Genomic DNA, 25764 nt, shown 5'->3' on the forward strand with positions numbered 1-25764 from the left:
CTTTGCCAAATGTTTTGAGACTCACGCATTTTTGGATTCACAAAATTTACTGCCTAAGTTTTTTAGATCATTTTGTCAGAAGTTTATATGGTATAGTGAAGTACAATTATGAGTTTCATAAGTTCTTTAACATTTTATTGACAAATACATCCAGTTTAAACAAAGACAATATTTAGAGTGTTGATCCTTCTTTTTTAAGGCTTTTGCAAGTTGCCTTTGCATGCTGGATATCAGCTTCTGGGCAAATTCTTGACTGATGGCAACTCATTCTTCCCTTATCTGTGCTTGGAGTTGATCACAGTTTCTGGGTTTTGTTTGTCCACCCTCTTTTTGAGGACTGACCACAGGTTCTCGATTGGATTGAGAATAGGAGATGGTCCTGGTGCTTTCTTGGGTGCCCTGAAGCCTTCTTCACTGCAGTAATTGGTCAGCCATACAGAAATTAATAAACTGGATTATAATTATAAATGTGCCTTGTTAGTGTGGGAAAACCACTCCCTGTTCAGTGAGGCCACTGAGATCTACTGTGGAGAGCTTTCTCTTTCATGAGACTGAATGTGAAGCTAGGCAATCCCACACTTCATGCTGACTTCTCTAAGTGGTAATGAAATATAGATGTTGAATCCTGGACAGTTCAATGTTTCATCTCTCTTGGTGATACCATAAGGAAGCCATTAATAGTGTCAAGGTGCATTAGTTGTATCACAGGAAGATAATTGGATATGAGGAAATATCCTGCTAGAAATCAACTGCTCTTCCCAGATGTAGTTGTGGCAGAAGTGTGTATGGTTTTTCTCTCTATTTGAGTGCCTTGGTGCTTCTTTTTTCCTCATATGTAAGATCACTTAGTAGATGGTCATTTTTTTCCTTAGCTGCTTTGCTGGTAGGTGAAGGCCTTGCATACTGCATAATCACAAACAGCAGGACCATCTGTTGTTGCCTTGTTGGCCTACCTAAGCGTAACCTTTTTAGTGTCGTATTTCATGTAGCTGCCTGATGCAGAGGCGTATTTACAAAATGGTAATTGCCTAATGAAATCCTGTTTTGGAGTTAGCACATATGTTCTGCAGAAATGCTATAATTATTAGTGGAGTCATTGATGTGGGAGGAAAAACAGGGAAAGCAGTGAATGGCTTGCTGTAACTATCACTTAACAGTTTATTCCAACTCCAGAGAGTAATGATCTTAACCTTTAGTTGCTCACTTGGTTTTTCTGATTCTTCAGAATTAATATGCAGGCAATGGGTCATCTTGTTTCATCCAAACACAACAACTTTTCATCTCTTTACTGCAACACTTTCATGTCTTTAGTGCAAGAAATTAATAAGCATGTTTGATTTCTCTTGTAGAACCAGAGTCATTCCCCAGACAAGGCATTATGTGCAGTCCCTGCTGCTTGTCCCCATAAGGTGAGTCATTTTACTAATTTTCTATTTATGTAATCTATATCTTCATGTGATTCAATGGGTCAACAATAACAAATGGTTATGTGCTAGTTTTCATCCTTGTACATTTTGCAATGTTCATCTGTTACATTTTGCAATGTTCATCTTGTACATTTTACAATGTTCATCTGTTATTACCTGAATGAAACTTGTACTAATAATGCTGGGCACTGCACAAGTTCATTCTTATAAGTGGCTATCAATGTGAGGCATAGCATTTTTCTTTAAATCTATTCTCAGTCTATTAGCGTAGATGCAGTTGGTTATTTGGTTATTTTAATTACTGGGAATAAATTTAAAGAAAAAAAAAAGTTTTATTGTATATATATATATATATATATATATATATATATATATATATATATATATATATATATATATATATATATATAGTGTGTGTGTGTGTGTGTGTGTGTGTGTGTGTGTGAGTGAGTGATTTTTATTTATTTATTTATTTAAATATTTGCATTGTTATTTTTTGTTTTAATTTAACTCCAGCTCTTGGCTTTATCATGTTACCACAACACTTACTCTTTGCTTTGTCTGCATTCCAAGGTGTTAATGTGCTATGCTGTGAAAGCTCACACTATTTTCGGTCCAGTAACCTTCTGAGTGTCAAAATGGTCTTGTCCTTTTCTGGTTGACTAGCAGGGTCAAGAGATTTCTGGAGTTGCTGAAAAAATGAAAGGAAAGTTACAGGTCTGACAGCCTGTCAGCAAGTGGTCAAACTCATCGAGTGGTCGATTCTGTCTTTAGTGTACCACCAATGAACTGACTGCTGTTTTTAGTGACTCAGGGATTGCCGAGGGAAGCTGATGTATATTTTTACACATTATATAAAATGACACTGGTGTTCACTGTAACACAGTAAAAAAAATCCAATCACCTTTGTTCTGTGCCACTTAATATGGCTCTAATTGTTGGACTGTCCTTTACATGGGTCTATGCTGTTCCAATCAAAATCATCTGTAATCACACCTTTTGCACAGCACTGATGTACTATGAGTGAACAGTAGGCTGCAGAGATCAGTATACATTGTCCTTGAAATATGGGCAGTATTGCAGTTCCCATGTTGCTACCAACACCCATTGAAGCAAAACTTAGCTGGACTAAGGTAATGAAGGTATTTCACAAATTTTGGAAGGCTTTAACAACTGCTCCGCCACCAGAGGAACATAATCTCTGTCTCTTCATTTTCCATTAGCATGTGTGATCTGTATAAAGCAATATGCAAAGCAAGCAATAGAGAGGTGAAGTGATTTGGTATGTTGAGGGGTGATGTTTCGGTCACTCAGCCTGGAATGAAAGTATAATGCCTAAATGGTTGGGTATGATTTATATAATAGGATGCTCTTATTATGTGGCATTAAGTCCATTCATATTTTTTGCTTCAATATTGTTTGCATTCTCGATATAAGGTAGCTAATGAACTTTTAAGAGCTTTTAAGAGCTTGGTGATTATATAAAGCAGGAGTTGCAAAAAGGAGAAAAAAAGGTACAGAGAGAGAAGAGAACAAGTGATATTTGGGAGAGATGAGAGAGAGAGAGCAAAAGAAAGCAACTGGGGAGAGGGATAGGCAGGAAGAGAGGTGTAGGGGTGGAAACAGCACTAAGTATACATAATTGCAGCTTGACACATTGGCCAAATTCTGCTGTGCCAGTATTGCAGTGAAGATGATTAACGGCTGTCTGTGTAGGTGGGAAACTTGGTCACACTGGGCCTCTAGTTTCCATAGCAATTGTCCTCCAAAGGCTATACATCAGGCTGTGAAAAGTCCCCAAGGCCCAAGCATTGTTAAATTACACAATAATATCTTACATTATGCGCTTTGTCCTCTTTACAATAATTCATTCCTGGCAGGGTTATTCACAGTAGGTCAGTAGTGGAAACAGAGAGACTCCAAATCTCAGTACTCCCATCAGAATGTGAAGCATGGCATTTAGGATTGATGAAGTGCTCCTGACTTGATGCAAGTGATCATTTGTCTGACATTAGAACAGGGACGTCCCTTCAGGAGCCTGCCTGATATTCTGGGTCTGCCTGAACCCTATCCATTACAATGTAGGGTTAACCTCTCCGTTGCCACAGAGCTTTGCAGAACTACATAGCTCTAGCCCCATGCTGGGCAAACAGATCACATGGCAGATGGAGCAGGATTTGATTCCACCCTTCCTGTGTTTGGCAAATGCTAAACCCTGTCATCAGCAGCCATCTGAGCCTGGTAGCACCACCACACACACTTTCCCCCCGATCAACACAAACACATGGACATTTTCTTTCATAGAGGGCCATCATGGAGCGCCCCATAATGTCAGGTACTTTCTGTTTTTTCTCACTTTGGAATCTGCATTGCACACATGACTGTGCACTCACTCTCTAGTTGAAAACATTGCTTTTTGAATTTTGGGACGTCAGCAGTGAATAGGAACATCTTAATAATGATTAAAACTAGGTATTAAATGGAACTCCCTCCAGCATCTAAACACCACACTAGTCATGCAGCAATTAAGCTTTGTAGCATATAAAACTCAAGGCAGCAGGCTTTAAGTTAGGGGGTCTGTTTCCGTGCAATATTCTGTGAGTAGGCGTGATCCTGGAAGACAAGCAGCAAAACGCCTGCACCCATGCCAGGGTCCCATTATGATGCCTGGAGATTCTTTGGCAGACATCTTCAGACACATAACAGAGCTGAAAAACTGAAAAGGTCAATTGTGACCTCTGGGTGGAGTTCAGCACTGAGCCTGTCACTAGTGTGCCCAGAATGTCTGTGTCAGACAGAGAAAAGGTACACCACACTGTCAGTCAGTCTCTTTCAAACAACATGTTGAGAGAGAGAGAGAGATAGTATGTGTGTGTGTGTTTAGCTGTTTAGCATTCATTGACTTATTGTGTTGTGGTTTGTTCACATTTCAGGTCAAACTCAAATACGCATCAAGCATGTCCTTTAGACAGACTCACTCACAAGAAATGGAATGCGACTCAAATTGAAATGCATGACTCACACCCATAGCAAGAATAATGGAACAGATACTCCTATTCAAATCAATACAGGGGAATTGGTCAGTCTTTGGCCATGAAAAATGTACTACTTGGAATATTAAGGATAGAAAACCCAGCATAAGTTAACAGCCAGGCTCTGCCACTGATATATTCCACAATTGAATTTGCTGTTTAACTAGCAATCTAACATTGTGAATCTAGACAGATATTTTACTTGATTTGGATGCGAAAAGCAATTGTTAGGTCAAGACCTTTGTTAAATGTAAAACATTTCTCATAGAAAGTATGCAAACATCTTGTTGGATATTTTTGAATTCTAGCAATATAGCCGCAAAAATCTTCTACCTGTGACACTAGCATTATGTATTTGATTGCTCAGCCAATGCCACAGTCCAATATGTTGTGTGCCTTCTATTCTTTCTATAACTATGATCACATTGGGGAGTTAAGGACAAACTATACACTCAAAATGTTTCAATGTCCATGTCATCTGCACATAGCATAAATGTTAATAAAATTAGCCTTATCAAATTAGATTTATGCAAATTAGCTATGCTATAACCATAAAATGTACAATAGGACATGTTGAGCATGAATGATAGAAATTGTTAGACGGTACCAAGGTATGCAATATATTATTGTAACATTAGATAGGTTTTTCAACCATCTGCACTTTTTATTTTATTTATTTTTATTTCTACTTCTATAGACTCTACAGCATATGTTGACACTTGTTATGCCAAAGTGAGAGAAAACTCGATTGTCTTAAATATCCAAAAGAATACAGAAGAAACTATGGCTTTAAGCATCAGCAAAATATTGGATGAATAATGAAGTGTTGCCTATAGGGTTCAAGGCCTTATCTATCAATGTCTGTTTGAGATATTTGAACAGAAAACATACAGCTCTGTACAGAAAATGTATGAATCAATATAATAACTATAGTTCTATAGTAACTAATGAAAATACTTTGTAACCCACCAAGTTGAAATATGAACAGAGATTTTCTACACTTACTGGAGTAAAATTTTACCACAGATATCTCTACTTTCTACTTTGTTCATCACTGAACAACATATAATTTCTTAATTAAATCTTCTGTTGTCCAGTGCATGGTTGAAATTTACAATGCAATTATCATGTACTCACAACCTTTTCGTGACCAATTCTTAATTTCTCACTCTTCTATTAATTACACATAAAGTGTTAATGTGATGTCTGTCCCTTCCACTTTAATTGGAACACATTTTTTTCCCTTACTAGCAGGGTCTGCCCACAGTGCACTGCATTTAAAGGCTTGCCCCTCAGAGATATTCTGGTGCAGTTTGACCCTGCTAATGAATAGATGAAAGGAATGCTAACTCCTGGAAGTAAACCAACTGTGATTGGGTGATTTATTACTTTATAACAAGATTAATAGTATAATTTTCATGCCAGGTATTTCAGTGTTAATCAGGACATGTAAGGCATAAGATATGATATTTCTTTTGCTCATCCCACCTCAGAGTGCCTTGCACTCTCCAAAGCTACACTATATTTTATCCTCCCTTTAGTTAAACCAATCAGGGATTTCAGTTTGTCCCATCCAATCAATGAAACCCAAATCAGTGCTTGACCCTTTCATATGGAATCATTTGTCAAATGAATGCATTTAGCAGACTACAAGTACAGTGGTGTGAAAAAGTGTTTGCCCACCTTCCTGATGGCAAACACTGATCTTTTTTGCATGTTTGTCACACTTAAATGTTTCAGATTATCAAACAAATTTAAATATTAGACAAAGATAACACAAGTAAACACAAAATGCAGTTTTTAAATGAAGCTTTTTATTAAGGGAAAAAAAAATCCAAACCTACATGACCCTGTGTGAAAAAGTGATTGCCCCCTAAACCTAATAACTGGTTGGGCCACCCTTGGCAGCAACAACTGTAATCAAGCATTTGTGATAACTGAAAATTAGCCTTTTACAGCACTGTGGATGAATTTTGGCCCACTGATCTTTGCAGAATTGTAATTCGGTTTTCGAGCATGAACTGCCTTTTTAAGGTCATGACACAGCATCTCAATCGGATTCAGGTCAGGACTTTGATTAGGCCACTCTAAAGTCTTCATTTTGTTTTTCTTAAGCCATTCAGAGGTGGACATGTCCTGCTGCAGAACCTGAGTGCGCTTCAGCTTGAGGTCACAAACAGATGGCCGGACATTCTCCTTCAAGGATTTTTTGGTAGACAAAATAATTCTTGGTTCCATTTACCACAGCATGTTTTCCAGGTCCTGAAGCAGCAAAACAGCCCCAGACCATCACACTATCACCACCATATTTTACTGTTGGTATGATGTTCCTTTTCTGAAATGCAGTGTTACTTTTATGCCAGATGTAATGGGACATACACCTTCCAAAAAAGTTCAGCTTTTGTCTCGTCAGTCCACAGAGTATTTTCCCAAAAGTCTTGGGGATCATCAGTATGTTTTCTGGCAAAACTGAGATGAGCCTTTATGTTCTTTTTGCTCAGCAGTGGTTTTCGTCTTGGAACTTTGCCAGACTGGGCAAAAATGGCCTGTATCTTTCTTATGGTGGAATCATGAACACTGACCTTAACTGAGGCAAGTGAGGCCTGCAGTTCTTTGGATGTTGTTGTCGGGTCTTTTGTGACCTCTTGGATGAGTTGTTGCTGCACTCTTGGGGTAATTTTGGTCGGCCACCCACTCTTGGGAAGGTTCACCACTGTTCCATGTTTTCACCATTTGTGTATAATAACTTTTTCACGGAAGGCCATGTAGGTTTGGATTTTTTTCCCTTAATAATACAAACCTTAATTTAAAAACTGCCTTTTGTGTTTACTTGTGTTATCTTTGTCTAATATTTAAATTTGTTTGATGATCTCAAACATTTAAGTGTGACAAACAAGCAAAAAAATATCAGGAAGTGGTGAAACACTTTTTCACACTGCTGTAGCTCAAAGTGAGAGGCCTGTGATCCTAAACACCTGAAAATATTTTTGTTCTGAGGGGTATTCCTGATGTCCTCTACATTGTTAATTTGTTGTCGATGTAATCACTCGATTTGTTTCAGACAGGATCCATTGTCTTTTTTTCTACATGCCTTAGCCCCTTGATTTCACAGTGTAACCTTTACATTTTTTGAAAGCTTCTCTTATAGAATGCAAGATATTATTTCACAGAATGGTGTCCATTAGGATTGAAATGGTTCACTTTGTGTTTTTGCTTTATTGCATTTGTCACCTGATACTGCAACTTTAGCATGACATAAATGAAGCAAATGTAATCTCATTTAAGCCATTATTTGTGCTTAGAGAATCCTTGGCTAGGCCTAGGTAATTGTTTATTGTGTTGCATTTAGAGGAGAACAGGCTTTGAGGGATTATTAAAATGATCTCCTGTGCTGTTCAATGAGGCACTCATCTTTCTGTTTCTCAGTACACCTGAGGAAAATTTCACCTATCTCATTCAAGCTCAGATATTAATTTAGAGTGGACTAGACAGGGCTTGTTTTTTTTTTTACTTTTTCTTTTTCTTTTTTTGTGAGCTAGGTAAAATAAACCTTTCAAATGCTTGAATTCCTTTGTAACAGGGAAATAAAGTATTTATTTTAATTACAACATTCATGAGTATAGCATAATTCAAGGTCTTTACTATATTTACTAACAAACATCCTTTATCCCAATCATTAGGCACCAGTGCAGTGTGTTGAGTGGAAATCAGTGTCAGTTTTCTACTCTTTGTACTGGGACAAGCTCTCTAGTCCTTAGTGCATGTTCTATGAGGCTCACTCTGTAGATTGGTTCCTGTTTTCAATGCAGCACAAAGACTAGCTAAATGAAAACAGATATATGTATAAAATATGTTGGGAAAAATACATATTTACTGCATTGTTTTAAAATGTAATTAAGATAGGACATCATAGATAATGTCTGAGATATTTAATTCCCATAAGACATACTTGATCCTCCATATTGACAACAGGTGCCACATTGTTGTGCCCCCATGTATTAAAACCAAAAGTTCATGTTTGACAATTTTAGCAATAAAGAGTCAATTCCTTCTGTAGCTCATCACAAAACATGTTGTATCTCCTTAATTTCAACTAGTTCTGTGTGAGGAGATTGCAGGCCATTACCACATTACCATTTTCCTTCAGCTGTCATACAATTAATCAGTCATTGCATGCATGACTTGCACAACTCAATTATATTATGCATCCTATTTATGACTTAGAAAGCAATTCCTATAGCTGAGAAAAAAGGCCAGAAGGAACTCCAACACATGCTTTGAGTTCAAACACCCACAATGGTGCTGTGTTTCTTCCAATGGGTGGAGAAGTGCAGCCAGTGTGCAGCATAAAACCTTTCCCTCCCTCACCACTATATGCTATTATTCTTGGGACTCTTGCTTCCAGGTTTAAAAATAATTTGTGTACTATTCTTAAACATGTGCCAACCCCCTATTCCATTCAATGCTAGATAAAATCGAGACACTTTCTTGGCACTAATATTTGATGCAATATTTTTGAAGTGGTACACTTGCTATGATTTGGTTTATTATAAAGGATTTATGGCATACTAAGAGATTTCTGTGGCACAGTAAAGTTTCCTTATGTTACATATACTTAAGTTATGGGTGACATTTAGAGGTGTCACTGTTCTCTTTTAATAGGCAATTTGCATGTGTTGCCCTTCTTACATTATGATTCGTAGCCTATTAATGACCAATCAGTCTTAATAAAAACAAACAGAAAATGACTCAAATCAACATTTATGCTCTTATAAATTAATCACCAGATGAGATTAAATTATCCTTGATGGACATATGCATACACTCCACTTATTCACCCCCATGTAAACATGTGCTTTCTACAATTGCTCCTTTTTCATGTAGCATGGTTCTCAGTGCTTTTTACTGGACAACATTTACCCTGCTGTAGAATACTGATACCACTCAGCTCTCAGAACATAAAGGGCTATCCTACAAAGTAGAAGTTAGCTCACATAGCAATAGCCAAGTGCCAGGCAAACAGAATCTGAGCTCATTGGTTAAGGTACTTGACTAGTAATCAGGAGGTTGCCATTTCAAGTTACCACTGAGCAAGGCCCTTAACCCTCAAGTTGTGTTCTTGCTCCCTACTATTTTTATTTGGTTTGTACTTCATTTAAAGAGATACATACATAACTTTCTCTTCTGTCTTTATACATTGCATTGTTTTTTCAATCAAATGTGTGTAAATATGATCAACACACTAAACATTTCTGAAGAAAGTTATTCCTCATTATTCTCTCTAATGAGTAAAAGCTTCCTGACTCTGTTTGTTCCAATTGTAACTTTTCATGGAAGCTAAAAGAATAAGAAAGGCTGATGTTGAGACCCAATGAGGCCTATGAATACTTGAGGTTCTTCACATAGATTGCTGTTATTGTGTTATTTAGCTTGTAATTATTGATATCTCCCTCAGTGTTTTCTCTCTGTGTGCAAATTACTTAAGTCCACATTGACTATGCATCTGTTTCCATCAACTCCAAATAAATTATAGTAATCAATAACCATTGCTATTCATTTTAGAGCCAAGTCAATAGTTCTAATTTTATCAGAAGTGAAAATGAAAATGCATCATTCAAGATCAGCTGGGCCTGAATGATGGTGAATGGAAGCTGAACAACCTATTCTACATCCAATGATTTTCTTAGCTTTGCTTCTTTTAATAAAAATTATTTTGATTTGCAGTTCAAGTGTTTTAAGCACATTGTGCTGGAATCCTATTGTATTTATTCAGGTCATTATTGTTACTTTTCTCCTCTTCAATGTCCGTTGTACCAGTGTCCAAAGAGTACTACATCTTAGTGGTCAAAATACATGTTAGTGACAGTTACTCAGGGAAGTAAAAGAGTTTCACTCAGTCCATAGAGGGCACTATGGCACAAATTGTGTATACTTCACATATAGCTCATAAAATGTTATAGAATCCATTTTTTAAATCCTGATTCCTTGCATAAAGACCTACAAAACTGCTCTATTCAGACATTAAGCTCTAACCACTTTTCCAACATTTTTTTTTTTATATTTGCATTTTTTTTCAAAATGTTGCACATTTTAAAAAAGTGTACTTATAAAAGGGAATGGCTAAGAAATCTGGCCTCAGACAATGAGCAGTCCAAATTTTAAAAGTTATCAAAAAATCAGAATATTTTCACATTGCTGATATACCACAGAAAACTTTGGTAGCCGTGAGTACATCACAAAATGAGTACTAAATCCCCAATGCTTTTCTTAATCCTTACTAAACCTGGCAGCCAGCTAGGTTTGATATACCTTGGCCAACGGGGCATTACAGCATGAATACTGCTTCAAAATGGTTTGAATTCATACTTTGTCTTTTCTGATCATCTCCAATTTAGACAAAGTATAACAATCTGTGTCACTTTCTTTAATGGGGTGATATAACAAGATGACTATTCCAAAACAGCCAAAATCTATCCCTTTCATTGATTTTCACCAAATTTGCCATGCATACTGGCTTCATTTAAAACAAAGCCACACAATCACATTTTTATAAACCATTTTTATCCTTTTCACAGATCTAAAGGCAGACATACACAGACAGAACATTTGGTAAGATTCATCAATGTTAGTTTGTTTAATGCAGCTAAAACTCATTCCTTTCTAGTTACATTTTCCTAATATTTCACCAGTGTATTGCTTAAGTTTCTGCTCAAGTTTTCCCAAAGTTCAACTTGCTTGGGAACCTTAAATCTTTGCTTGCAACTATATTTGTTAGTCTGTCTGTTTGTTTATTCCTACTTGTTGATTATGTCTTTGTTTTTTTATTATTGAGGTTTGAGAGTTTTTAAATATCTGGAGGTGGTGTTCTGCTAGCATTCATTTTTGGGTGAAGATGTAAAGCTGTCACACTTGTGCCAGCTCTTAACCACCTCACTCTCTAGTATCAAAGGCTTCTCTAAGATGGCATTGCCACTGTGTAAATTAAATGGTGTACCAGTGACCATAGCAGAACATTTTTGTAAGGACCAGCTTGCCTCTTGTTTTGCCATTTGTGCATTTGAATCACCTTAGCTAACATTACAGGGTACAAGCCACATTCTATTTGAGGAGATGGAACAGTAAAAGGTGTTTATGAGAACATTTGCAAATTAGTATTGATGAGCGCCTATTTATGTGTAACAGTTTAAATGTTTATTAAGTATTTTAAATTTATTTTAACTGTTTGGGTAAACTAGCTAATGTTTTCATTTTACTTGTGCCTCCTACAACTCCTACAAACCTATCATTCTAACAGTGTATCAGAATCTCATATCATATAAGAATCTAATTGTCATAATTACCTCATCAAAATCTCACTCAGTGACTCCTCAGTTAATCTGCACAGAATTAATACCCTCCATTTTTTAAACTATAGATGTCTCATTTTTTTAGCAGTGTCAGTATTTATTTGGATTTAGCAACGAACACAGGGTGGCAAAAGGAGCTGAAAACGTTATTGCTGAGAACACTGAGTTTATATCCTTAGGCTGCTGACATATCACAAAGACTGCCAACCTTTAAGCTTTGATGATACTCTCATATGAGTCTAAATATGAAACAGCATTTACCTGTAAAAATGTAGTGCTTATGAAACAAAAACATCTTTCTCACATGGATTCATTTAAATGATAATCAGTACCAATGTATAATCTGGAAAAAAGATCTTATATATGACACCTTCATAGCTCCTGTAGATGTCCATATTTATGCCAACACTTGCCCATATGCTTAAAAATGTATCAGATGGAATGTGTGTGGTGCAGCATCATTATTCAATGTCCCCATCAGGTCTCTTGTTTGCCACACTAGGTCTAAGTGTCATCCTCTTCTTATTCCAACATAGACACTAACACAGTAGGCTTTCCACATTATCGAATGAAGATAATGCAAGTGTCATTCTCTGTTAACAAAACTGTCAAGACACTCAATAGGAGAAAGATCAAATCTATTAGCAATTTAAATGTCATGCAGAAGAAACAACTGCTGAACGTTGTGGCAGGACTGAGCTCCTCTACTCTCTCATCATCCTCCCCCCTTGTCAAAGCCCTGTGGTTCATGACTTCTAGACTCTCACCTTAGCTTATCTTCCAGAAATGACATTAGCCAGGTGCTTGGTGGGAGAAGTCAGTCGCACATGTTGAGCAAGGTCTGACTATAGCTCTGACAAGACATTCTGGGAGCATGGAGGGCAAAAGAGCAAGGGGCAAAACATTAGAGAGGGTTTAAGCTCTCATCTCAAGCATATCAATAACCTTTTGCTCTTAGGAACCTGGCATCTTCATCTTCCCCATCAAGTCACTCTGGTGAAATTTTCTGTGAGCTTGGGGCAGTAGTAGCTCAGTGGTTAAGGTACTTGACTTGTAATTAGATGGCTGCTGGTGCAAGCCCCACCACTGCTAAGTTGCTACTGTTGGGTCCCTAAGCAGGGCCCTTAACCCTCAATTGCTCAAGTTGTACTCAGTCATAATTGTAAGTTGCTTTGGAGAAACATCTCAACTAAATGCTGTAAAAATATTGGCTTCAACCCATAGACTACCTTCTCATAACAATAATTTCAATATAAGATGATTGTTAAGTTATGACACTACAAAACGTTATTATCATGTATGATCTTCAACTAAAAGCTTTCAGGTAGTTGCTTGATATTTCTCATTTTAATTGAGTTCAAAGCATATCTAATTGAAACTAAATGCATAATTAAATGAGATTATAAATCAGCCCATCTCCCTCAGCAACTGACAATTCAACAAATTCCTGAACATTATCAAGTCAGTTATGATAAAGTTATTGGAATGCATTTAATAATAGCAAATATCTGGAAACCATTGATTCCCCATTTCCCAGTAAATCATTTATCAAATTTCACTGCAAGTCTTTCTCTTCCATTTAAGAAAGCAGAGTTGGCAGTGAATCTAGAGAAAGATCCCTGGGAGTGTAAGACCATTCTGTTGATGAAGAACCAGATCAAACTGGTGTAATTTCCTAAATGTATCCTCCAGAACTATCACTTGTGAGCCCAACCTATGCATAAAGCAATAAACAAAGGGAACACTGATGAACGTTTTAAATTATTATTCCGCTTAAGAATTTGATACTGCCAGTGCTGGGTACACCATCAGTTGCTTTGCCGCTTTTTCAGCTCCTTTCTAATTCACCTAATTTGTCGACCCAAATGAAACACTGAAAGGTTAGAGTGTGAAATAATTAACAGCACCATGCCTAATAAAATGAGGGGATGGTGTGCATCATGAGTATTAATACAGGTCTTTAAGTGTGGCTGAGCTATGTGTTGTTCAGGGAAATACAAACCACTTGATAATAATAAACTAATAAAAAGCCATCATGTTCACATGTGCTAAATGAGATGAGACATCATTTGAATGTGCTAACATACTGTGGCAAGCGCACATGTTCACAGCCAGAGTCTCTAGAAATATATGTTCTACAGGAAACATTCCATCCAAAGTCTGAGATTTAACTTTAAATTCCATACCATGAAGATAACTGGAAAATTAACAGCAATATTGTTTGGAATGAAAATTAAAGCCAGTAATCAGAGTAAACTTCCTTGTAAATGTATAGTCAGGAAAACAGACTCCATTAGTTTATTAGTCTTTATTTAAAAAATGGATAAACATCTGAGAGCTAATGTTTCCATAAGTATACTGCAAGTAGCCCACCTGTATCTCAGTACTGGCACTACTGCAAGTACAGAAATTTAAAACTGGTGTTGGAAATGTATTCGAAGTACTGAAACTTAAAATGCAAAACTGAAACTTAAAATGTAATGAATTGCTTATTTTTCCATTTTATTATTTATTTATTTATCTTAAAATTGTTACTATTGTGGTGACTATTATCAGCCAGAGAACAATCAACCCCCCGCCCCCCACAGTGAGTCTCGGTTCCTCCCAAGGTTTCTTCCTCATGCTCTAGGGAGTTTTTTTCTTGCCACTGTCACCCTTGGCTTGCTCACTTGGGGCTTGGATTCTGACATTTGTAATGCTGCTTTGTGACAACATATGTTGTAAAAAGCGCTATATAACTTAACTTGATTTGATTTGATTTGAAAAATTCCTTTGCATGGATTCTGAGTGGCACACTCATATAATGCCATCTAGTAACCAGAAGTGTGCCCTATGAGAGCAGTACAGAGCTGTGCACAATTTTTTTCTCATGCAGTGACAGACTGATTCAGTGGTGTCCACGTTATTTCTGAGGTGACTCAAATGTGTGGTGGTCTGCAGTTACTGTGCTGAAACATTTGGCAGCATTGAATGGCTAATGGTCAAAAGTATGGCAGCAGACCTTGGAGTGAGTATATATAACCTTCAACCTGCAAGATGGACTGTACTATGTATTTATAGGAAAACACCTACAAGGATTGTGAATTGGAGATGCCACTTTGAAATATGAAAATAAAATAAATAAATAAAAATAAATAAAAATAAAAACCATGAATAAATATGGTTTTAAATACTCTTTCTCTCTGCTCTGCCCTCTCTCTGACATTAGTGTCATGTAGAGGACATTTAGGATATTTCTGTGTCTTCATAGATAAAGAGAAAATGCACATAGCTATATGCCAAAACATACTTAGCAAAGCTACAAGAAGTTGACTTTTAAAAGTGCCAACAAAGTGCTTAAGCACAATGAGCATGAGAAATTTTATATACCTGAGAGAAAGTAAGAGAGAAAGTAAAACCCCTCATTTAGCATGAATTCAATGCAAGGTGTGCCGCAACAGCACTTCTGCATGAACATTTTTAAGCATGGTGAAACTAACTTTATCCCTCTGGACCACACTGCACTTGGAGAGGATCCATTTACAGTAGGAAAATATCACTGTAAAAATGCATAATAATTGTAAAATAATCAGTATGTGGTGTTAAACCTTAACCATAATTAAAAAACCCTGCCACCCTCATGGTCTCTGGACATCTTTTTTCAGTTCCTCTCACCTCTTTCATATTCTATTGGATTCTTCTGTAATGTAGCATCCCCAGTTTTGTTTAGGAGTTGTCAGCACTTTTGTCTAGGGCTCTCTAGGGCTTACCTGGTTCTGGTTTTCTTTTTTTGCTCCTTTTCTTCCTTATGTTGGTCTTAGTAGGTATTGTATGGATTTCCATACAGGTTTTTAGCCTATTGTTGTGCTTTATCTTGATGTGTTCATCTGGTCCTCCTTTTTCACTGACTACACTTCCCAAGTAGAAAAATGTGTTGACTTTTCTTTATAGTATTGCTATGTTTATAGTAATAATCTGGTTTTCTGCTAATTTGAAGCACAACTCTCTTCTCAGGATAATTTGGGGTGTTGATGCATGTCCTGTAGTCCAAGAGATAATATAGCCAGATCATCAGCTAATACCACATTCTCCAGATTTTCTGTTAGGGCCCACTGGATTATTTTCCCCAAAGTGGCATAAGCTTCTTTTGTGTTATGGTTTAGCACAAGATTTATGATGATGGTGATGATATTTTTGGCACCCTATAATGTGTCAAAAATACACAGAATTGCTTCTCTATGTATTTGGAGGTCTTCTCAAAATGTACAAAATTTACATTATATACATTACATTATATTATATATATATTGTCATGCAACTGCCCTCAGTCCTTGACTACAACTCTCATTTTCCCTGGCACAATCTCCCTGTTTTCTGGTTTTGTTTGGGAAGTTTTAGTTTGGTTTTCTCCATGGCATCGGAGCTGCCATTCTTCCCATTGCGTCCTTGGTTCTCCCTTTTCTCATGCTCGGTGTGGTGTTTAGTGTTTTCCATCTAGTTTTGTCATCCTCCATTCCTGTGAAGGGCGGTATACATGCAAGTAGTTTTATAGCTGCTGCAATCCAGTGGGTATTTGTCCCCCTTGCAACAAAGTGGCTGGGGTTCACTCCCCACCTTTGGTTTCTTACTTTTCTTGTTTGACTGGCTCTACTAACTAACTGTTTCACACATGGGCCCACCATCATTAGAGCATGGTTGCTTACGTAGTAAGCTGTTGGTGCTGTCACCTATCTGACCTGCATGTGATCCCACATTATAGAAAGACCCTGCTCAACAGTTAGACCTAGAACAGGTAAAGATGGCTCTGACCAATCAGGGGGTGACTGTTGGTTGACATGAGCAGGCCCTGCAAAAGATCAGTTCTCAGTTGCAGGCCCTGACAGATCTCTTGACACAAGCACCAATGCCTTTGGCTGCCCCTAGTCAGGAGCAGCTGTGGCAGAGCCAGCCCAAATCCTTCCTACCTCTTGCTTAGAGCTGTTGCTCCCTGTGCCTGAGTGCAATGCTGGTGAGTCTGGAGGTTGTAGGGAGTTCCTCCTTCAATGCTGAGAGTGGATGGAACCCCACAGCGCTGATGGCTGCTTTCCATCAGGGCCTCAGCAAGGAGCTTAAAGATGAACTGGTCCTCCTAGATGCTCCCTCTTTTCTCCACGACCTGGTCGATCTGGTATTGTGAATTGACAATCGCATACAGGAGAGGTGCAGAGCACAGGGACCAGAGATCAGCCAAGTTTCTCGCAGAGCCCGGTGTGCCCTTAGCCCTGTTCATGTGCCGGACAAGCAGGGAGAGTCTGGACCCCAGCCATTGCAGCTCGGACAAACCCGCCTTTCCCAAAGTGAGCATGTCGCTTGGATGTGGGAAGGGAGGTGTCTGTACTGCGGAAGCTGGGGTCATCTCTGCCCAGCTTGTCCTTAGCTCTGGGGGAAAAACAATGTCCAACAGGGAGGGAGGACCCATGACAGACTCAACCAGTCCTCCCCGAGCTCAGTACCACAATTGCTTGGGGAATGTCTGAAACATGTCTCCAGGCATTTGTCGACTCGGGAGCAGCAGGCAACTTTCTCAATGCCAGGTTAGCCAACAAGTTAGCCCTGCCGCTGGTCCCACTGGATGAACCCCTACCTATTGCCACCATCGATGGTCAGTCCCTTGAGCGAAGGGTTGTTAGCCTTCAGACTCGTCCAGTCACGTTGTGAGTCAGCCTACACACTGAACAGATTGTGCTGTATATTATCCATGCTCCTGACTTGCAACTGATTTTGGGGTACCCCTGGCTTCAGTGACATAATCCCCATGTGGACTGGCTGACCAGGTCAGTGCTGTCTTGGGGTTTGACATGCCAGACCTCCTGTTTGCAGCTAACCAAGCCTTGGGCTGGGTCTGGTCATGGTCCCAGCATTCCGGACCTGTCTTGAGTCCCCCAGGAATACTGGGACCTCGAGGAAGCATTTAGCAAACAGAAGGCCCAACTGTTGCCTCCCCACAGGCTATATGACCAGTCCCCCTAGAGGCCGCTTATTCTCCATTTCGGGGCCCGAATGTCAGGCAATTGACGAGTATATACAAGAGTCCTTGGCCCTAGAGTTCATCCGGCTGTCTACTTCCCCGGCTAGCGCTGGGTTCTTCTTTGTCGGGAAGAAAGATGGTGGGCTATACCCTTGTATAGACTAACCATAAAGGACTGCTATCCATTATCCCTCATGACATCAGCATTCGAGACACTGTAGCAGGCCTCTGTTTTTACTAAATTGGACCTGCACAGTGCCTACAAGTTGATGAGAATCTGTGAGGGAGACAAGTGGAAGACGGCGTTCATCATCCCCTCTGGGCACTACGAATACCTCATCATGCTGTTTGGGTTGATGAATGCATCCACTGTCATCCAACAGTACATCAATGAGGTCTTAAGGGAAGCCCTTGACAGGTATGTGTTCATCTACTTAGATGACATATTGATCTACAGCCATACGGTAGACGAACATATTACCCATATTAGACAGGTCCTCCATCTCTTGCTCGAGAACCACATCTTCGTCAAGCTGGAGAGGTCCATATTCCATGCACAAACCATCTCCTTTTTGGGATTTGCCATCTCCCACAATGCGTTATGCATGGACCCGGACAAGGTACAGGCTGTGGAGAGCTGGCCTAGACCCACCTCAGTGCATCTGGTCCAATGCTTCCTGGGCTTCATGAGCTTCTACTGCAGGTTTGTGAAGAACTTTAGCACGGTTGCAGCCCCACTGACCGCGTTTACCAGGAAGGCATCTGGTCGGTTCTGCTGGTCCACTGAAGCCCAGCAGGCATTCGAAGAACTAAAGCACTGTCTAATCATGGCTCCGATTCTTTGGCTCCCTGATGCAGAGCTTCCATTTATTGTTGAGGTATAAGCACCTGAGGTGGGTGTTGGTGCAGTTCTGTCCCAGCAATCAGGAGAGGACAAAAAACTACATCTCTGCGCCTACTTCTCTCGGTGTCTGTCCCCAGCAGAAAGCAATTATGACGTGGGCAACCGTAAAATACTGGCGGTCAAGCTTGCGCTCGAGGAATGGAGGCACTGGATGGAGGAGGCAAAACACCCCTTCCTGGTCTGGACAGACCACAAGAACTTGGCTTACATATAGCAGGCCAAGCGCCTTAATCCGCGCTAGGCCAGATGGGGACTGTTCTTTGCTGGGTTTGATTTTACTTTATTGTACCAGCCAGGCACTAAGAAAACTAAACCAGATGCCCTATCCTGCCAGTGGGAATCCTCGCCACCTTCTGCTCCGCCCTCGACCGTTCCTGTCCATCCTCTTGGTCTGAGCACCTATTATGGATGGAGTTTGCCCACAACACCCTGTGGCACTCCTCCTTAGACATATCACCATTCGAGTGCCAGCATGGGTATGCTCCACCCATGTTTCCCTACCAAAAGGCTGACATGGGTGTTTGGTCTGCTGAGCAGATGGTCAGGCGCTGCTGCATAACCTGATGACAGGCACCCAGGGCTCTTTTATCTGCTGCTGCTGCTCAGAAATGTTATGCCGATAAGAGACGGCAACCAGCAGCAACTTGGCCTGGGTTTGGCTATTGGCCAAGGACCTGCCTTTGCGTGAGAATCCCCACAAACTCACTCCTCACTACATCGGGCCATTCAAGGTCCTATGCCACATTAACCCTGTCTCTTATCACCTTGCCCTTCTCCCATCATTGAGGGTCCACCCCACTTTCCACATATCTCACCTTAGGCCTGTATTGTGTTCAGTGGGCCCCTCCAACCCACCGGGTCCACGTATGGTGGACGGTGTACCAGCATACATGGTCAAGCATCTCTTGGACAACAGCTGGGCTACACCTATATAAGTGCAGTGACCTAGTCACTCAGTGCTGGGTCATTGCCAAAGTTTTGAGCCAAGCTCCGTAACTTCTGGTATTGAGGTCTCTGAGCCCTTGTGCTACACCTCTCTTCTGCGCTGCGAGGGTGTTCGTGTTTTTACACGTCCCCTCCCCTCTCCAGTTTTCCCCCTCAAATCTGTCTCTCTCCAAAGGCTCCCCTTAGCCATTACAGATCCTCCCTGTTTTCTGGTTTTGTTTGAGATGTTTTAGTTTGATTTTCCCCATGGCATCAGGGCTGCCATTCTTCCCATGGTGTCCTTTGTTCTCACTTTTCCCACACGCGGCATGGTGGTTATTTTTTCCGTCTAGTTTTGTTGTCCTCCGTTCCTTTGAAAGGTGATATATGCGCAGGTAGTTTTATAGCTGCTGCAGTCTAGTAGGTATTTGTCCCCCCTTGCAGCAAAGCAGCCAGGGTTCACTCCCCACCTTTCGGTAACTTACTTTTCTTGTTTTACTGGCTCTACTAACTAACCTTCGCACATGGGCCCACCGTTATTAGAGCATGGTTGCTTACTCAGTAAGCTGTTGGTGCCATCACCTATCTGACCTTGGTTTGAGCCCACATGACAGTATCACATCTTTGCTAAGCTATTTAGTCTCTCCGGTTCCATTCATTCCCTGCGAAGTATTATTGTCCTATTGCGAGTGCTGAGCAATTCCCTGGTGTGTATATGTATCTATCTGGCTATTACCCTTGCCTGTTTTGCTTTACAATTGTTGCTTGTTTCGCTACAAATAAAACTCAGCTATCCGCAAGCGTCTGGCCTGTTCTAAGATGTCACATAATACTTCACCACCTGTACAGATGGCAGAGCTGGATACTCTACTCAATGTAGTCGCTACCCAAGAAAGGATGCTTGGGCAACATCATCAGATATTCTAAGGGTTCACACATTCAGTGGATATGCTTGCTAAACAACAGACAGAATAACAAGGACAGATAGCAGAACTCAGCAGAAACTTGAATGAAATTTGTGCTCATTTACAGGCTAGCCATGGCACCCCAATCCGCTGTACCTTCTGCACAATCGCTGGCTTCTCCTGCTGCCTGCCCATCTTTCCCAGTGAGCAAGCCAAATTAGTATGATGGTGCACCGACAGGTGTCGAGGATTTGTATTACAGTATGAACTATATTTTGCAAGTACCCAGCCTAGCATGGATCAGGCAAAGATATCCTTTTTCATATGCAGCCTTACTGATAAAGCTCTGGACTGCCACTGTGGTATGGGAAAGGATTCAGAGGTCTGAGCATTTCCTAGCACAATTCAAATCTGTTTTTGATCATCCATGTAAAGGTAAAACCTGTGGGGAGTTACTCCCTCACCTCCGCCAGGGTACTCAGTCTATAGCGAAACACACACATGAATTCTACACCAAGACAGTGGGTAGTGGTTGAATGAGGCTGCCCTGCTGGTAATGTTTTGCAACAGACTAAATGCAAACGTATTACAGGAACTGGCATGGAAGGATGAGAACCTCGATATGGACCAGCTGGTTACTCTAGCCATCAGATTGGATCATTTACTCCAGGAGCAGAGACCGCGCAGAACCGGCAGAGGCCATCCCACACCCCGGGTAACATGGAGCCATAACAGAGTCTTCTGAGGAGCCTATGCAGTACAATTCTTCATCTCTGACTCCTGAAGAGAGATGCAGATGCATTCAAGATGGTCTTTGTCTTTACTATGGTGAGGCAGGACACATATTTCGTGAATGCCGGGTGTGACCCTATTCTGTGCCAATCAAGGGAGAATGTGGAAAACCCACTTTATGTGCTAATAGGGTGAGTCGTCCTATAAAAGGCTTGGTGTCAAGTTCTCTCAGTTTTCTCCTTTTGTGTTTTCAGCACTAGTAGACTACAGGGCAAAAGGAAATTTCATCCACTCAACTCGTTCAAGACCTGGAGATCCTTGTGGTGCCCTTATCAAGACTATTCCATGTAGCTGCCCTAGACGGTGCCCCAGTAGGCATAAGATCCATAACGCACAGAACAAAGCCCATATTTCTGGCTACTAGTGCTCTCCATTCAGAACGTCTGTTGTTTGTGATTATTAAGTCCTCGGAAGTATCTATTGTCTTGGGTCTACCCTGGTTGAAACGCCACAATCCACACATCTCCTGGGTGGATCAGGAGATCATTTCCTGGTCGCTGTACTGTTTCCAAAATTGTCTAAGTCTCTATATGCCTTGGATCTACTCCACAACTATCGAAAGCCCGGAATATGAAGACAATAATCAGATTCCCTAAGAGTACCAGGATCTCTTGTTTGTGTTCAGCAAAAAAGAGCTACTCAACTTCACCCTTACCGACCGTATGATTGCAGTATAGACATACTAGAGGGAGCAACTCTACCCAAAGCATGCATTTACCCACTTACTCAGGAGAAGGAGAGGGCCATAGAAGCCTATATAAATGAGGCTCAGGAACAGGGTTTTATACAACCTTCCACTTCTCCCATTGCCTCTGGTTCCATTTTTGTCAAAAAAAGGACAGAGGTCTCTGACCATGCATTGACTATCGGAGCCTCAATCAGATCTCCAAAAGGTATGCTTACCCTTTACCTCTCATTCTGGTTGCACTGGAACAACTCAGAGAGGCACATTATTTTGTGAAATTGGATTTAATTATTGATAACAACTTGATCAGGATTAACAAGGGAGATGAGTGGAAGATGGCATTTATCACCACTAGGGGGAATTACAAGCCATATGGCCTCAGTGTCGCACCTTCAGTGTTTCAAGCATTCATAAATGATGTCCTGCGGGAATATATTGAAAAGTTTGTCATTGTTTATATGGATGACATTCTTATTTATTCCCCAAATCTCAAATCCCACATCAAGCATGTACATTCGATACTACAGTGTTTATTTGACCACCAGCTGTGTGTTAAAGGAGAGAAATTCGAGTTCCATCATCAACCAATCTCATTTCTAGGGTATGAAATTAGTCATATTGGTATAATGATGGACAATAGGATGATTGAGGCGATTCTCCAGTGGGCCACTACTGTAAAGAATTTGCAGTTTCCTATGTTTCACCAACTTCTATCGTCGCTTCATTAGGAACACAATTGTGTGGCTGTCCCTCTTACTGCTCTGCTCAAAGGGGGTGCTATGAAACTACATTGGACTCCTGAAGCAGAACAGGCCTTCAGCCAAATAAAGAGGGCTTTCATTAGCACACCTGTTCTTAAGCAGCCTGATCCCTTGGTTCCCTTCGTATTAGATGCGTCTGAGGTCGGTGTAGGGGTGGTGTTGTCTCAGACAACTGAGGATTCCAAGTTGCAGCCTGTAGCTTTTTATTCTCACAGACAAACACCAGCAGACTGCAACTACAGCGTTTGGGAAAATGCTGTAAAACTAGCTCTGAAGGAGTGGAGACGCTGGCTTGAGGAAGCTAACCATCCTTTCCTAGTCCTCCCTGCCCATAAAACTTGGAGTACAAGTGCACGGCCAAATTCCACAATTCCTGTCAAGCCCGCTGGTCTATTTTCTTTTCACAATTTGATTTTTGATTGCTTACTGTCCAGGCTCCCACAATACTAAGGTTGACACCCTGTCACGTATGCATCTGGGGGAAACAGAGGACCCAGAGTCACCTGACACCATTCTTCCTACACAGATAAAAGTCACATCAATAAGGTGGGATATTGATGAAGAGATTGAGGAGCTACTGACTGAGACAGAGATTCCTGTGGAGTGTCCAGAGGATAAGCTCTTTGTACCCATTCAATGTCACGATAGGCTATTAAACTGGGCACACTCGTCTCTTGCAACTGGACATTCTGGGGAGACCAGCAAACTGCAATTGCTGTCAAACTGGTATTGGTGGGAGTCACTAGCCAAAGATGTTCATAGGTATGTCTCGTGTTGCTCCATTTGCTGCCAGTACAAAATCCCTAAAACTCTTCCTGCAGGTAAGCTCATGCCCCTCCCAGTGCCTGTATGACCTTTGACACACATAGTGATTGATTTGATTACTGACATGTCTGAATCATTACTGACCATTCTGACAGTAATCAATCGGTTCTCACAGGGAGTTTGCTTTAGTCCCTTTTCCTGTCTACCCACAGCTTTCCAAACCACGGCAGCCCACTATATATATATATATATATATATATATATATATATATATATATATATATATATATATATATATATATATATATGTGTGTGTGTGTGTTTCTCTCTCCAGTCACAGACATAACTACGGTGTGTTTATTGAATAAATAGAGATAAAAACATGCATAAAAAATCATTGCCCAAGATTGTACTAATGATCAGAGGTACAGAGTTCAATAGAATCACCATAGTAAACAAACATAACAATATATCCAAACTACAATTAATCCAAATGAATCGTGGTGGACCAAGGTATCTAACTAAGCGTATAAGAAAAAAAAAGAAAGTAATCTGCGAGAATGACCAACCAGGCAGTCTATTGATCAACTAAACAAAGACTAACAAAGGAAATGTATTAATCAAGTGAGATTTGCAGGGAAAGAACATGACTAAAGGTATAAGAGGAGGATTGTTGTGAAATAACCAATGGGAGAACTAATTTTAGGAATCAGGAGGCTGCATCTCAGAGGGGGGGGGCAAGAGTTACTGAACTAATCTTTATGTATATAGACAGTAGCATTACTATTGATACAAACTGGTAATGTAAAAAGGGAAAAGCCTGTTCTTACAACTTGATGTGCTCGACCATGTCAAACTGCTTGGGTGGCACTGAGAGAGAGTGTCCATCTTCCATCAAACTGCCTGAATTGCACTGAGAGAAGTGTATTGATCAGGATGAATAATGCAAATTAATAAGGAACAAGTAATGAAATGAATAATGAAGCAATGGTCATTTATGAGGTAACAGAAACAAACATCACAATTTGAAGATTAGATTAAAATAGCTAAGCATTACTGGCTGAATACCATTTGACATCATCATAGTTTAAACTGCAAGTTGTTACTTTGTGAATCTGGGGAATGAGAAATATATCTGTGAACATGTCTCCATGGGATGAGGAAAGTTGGTTGTCCTGGTAAGGGTTTCAGTTTGATTGGATTTATGGTCACAGTTTCTTGAAGTATAACCAGGCTGGTAACAGTTTCCTGCATTCCAATCTGTGGGTTTTATGACACCTAAGAAGAGGGAGAAGGGTCAGAAAGCCAGGCCAGTTTGATAAGCCATCAGTTAAGCCATTTTATGGCTTTGTTGCTCAGCATCATGGTGCCAGAGGGGTCCTGGTTCCTGTCTGTGGCCTGGGGGTGAGAGAAAGTTTCATCAGAGGGACCATTTGCTTTACTACAGTAAATATCTGCCATCACATCGTCTCCACTACCCGACTACATAATACTTCTTAGAAATATTCTTGGTCATCTATTGAAGAGATGGGTTTGCTTCATTTATCTTGTACTGGTACATTGCAAATGTTTGTTTTTTTTCTGCCACTTAAGAATTTTGTTGTTTTATTTAATTGTGAGTTTTTTTGTTGCTTGTTTTGCTATACCCTGTGTTCTACTTTTTGCCATGTCTTCACTAATACAGCCTTTTTGGTTTTGGGGGAATACTTATAATATTTCTTAGCATATTGTTATGATTTCATTAATGATTTCCCATGCCTTGTCTGGTCTTCTTTTTGTCTAATTGCTTGTATTGAAAAAAAACTTTTGAGAACTAAATGAAATTCATTTTTGTCTGAAGTACATTAAATTGAATGATGTCAAATTGAATTACCAGGAATTACCAGGAATGCAGTCCAAAATCAAAGTGTTCTTCCAAATAACTTGCACACCTTTGTTAGACAGTTGCACTTTTCTTAAACATGTCTTACTCACTTGGTGGTAGGGTTTTTTGTGGAATTGGTTCACTTTGAAACCAATTAATTGTTCTGTTATGCAGGTTCTCTGATTATACACAACTTTCTCCAATATGTTAAATACCTCTGTGGCATATTCAAGAAGCTGTACACAACAACAGATAACACTAATGAATAGAAAGCTCTGTGTCTGGGTCAAGTCTATCTTGCTGTGATTTCATAAAATCTCATATTGGACACAGACAGTTGTTTCCTTTTTCTTCACTGCTGTTCTAAAGAAGC

At 40.0% G+C, this 25764-nt stretch overlaps 1 protein-coding gene across 1 annotated transcript in view; it reads left to right on the forward strand.

The window, feature by feature from the left end:
* Window positions 1–25764, forward strand: part of pcdh11 (protocadherin 11) — a 164388-nt gene that overhangs the window by 68051 nt on the left and 70573 nt on the right. The window contains exon 4 of the mRNA XM_081699023.1: window positions 1350–1409. Coding sequence (XP_081555149.1) covers window positions 1350–1409 — 60 coding nt within the window. The remainder of the gene's footprint in view (window positions 1–1349; window positions 1410–25764) is intronic.

Source organism: Electrophorus electricus, chromosome 16, assembly GCF_041902795.1.
Source record: "Electrophorus electricus isolate QZ-2024a chromosome 16, ASM4190279v1, whole genome shotgun sequence".
Taxonomy (NCBI): Eukaryota; Metazoa; Chordata; class Actinopteri; order Gymnotiformes; family Gymnotidae; genus Electrophorus; species Electrophorus electricus.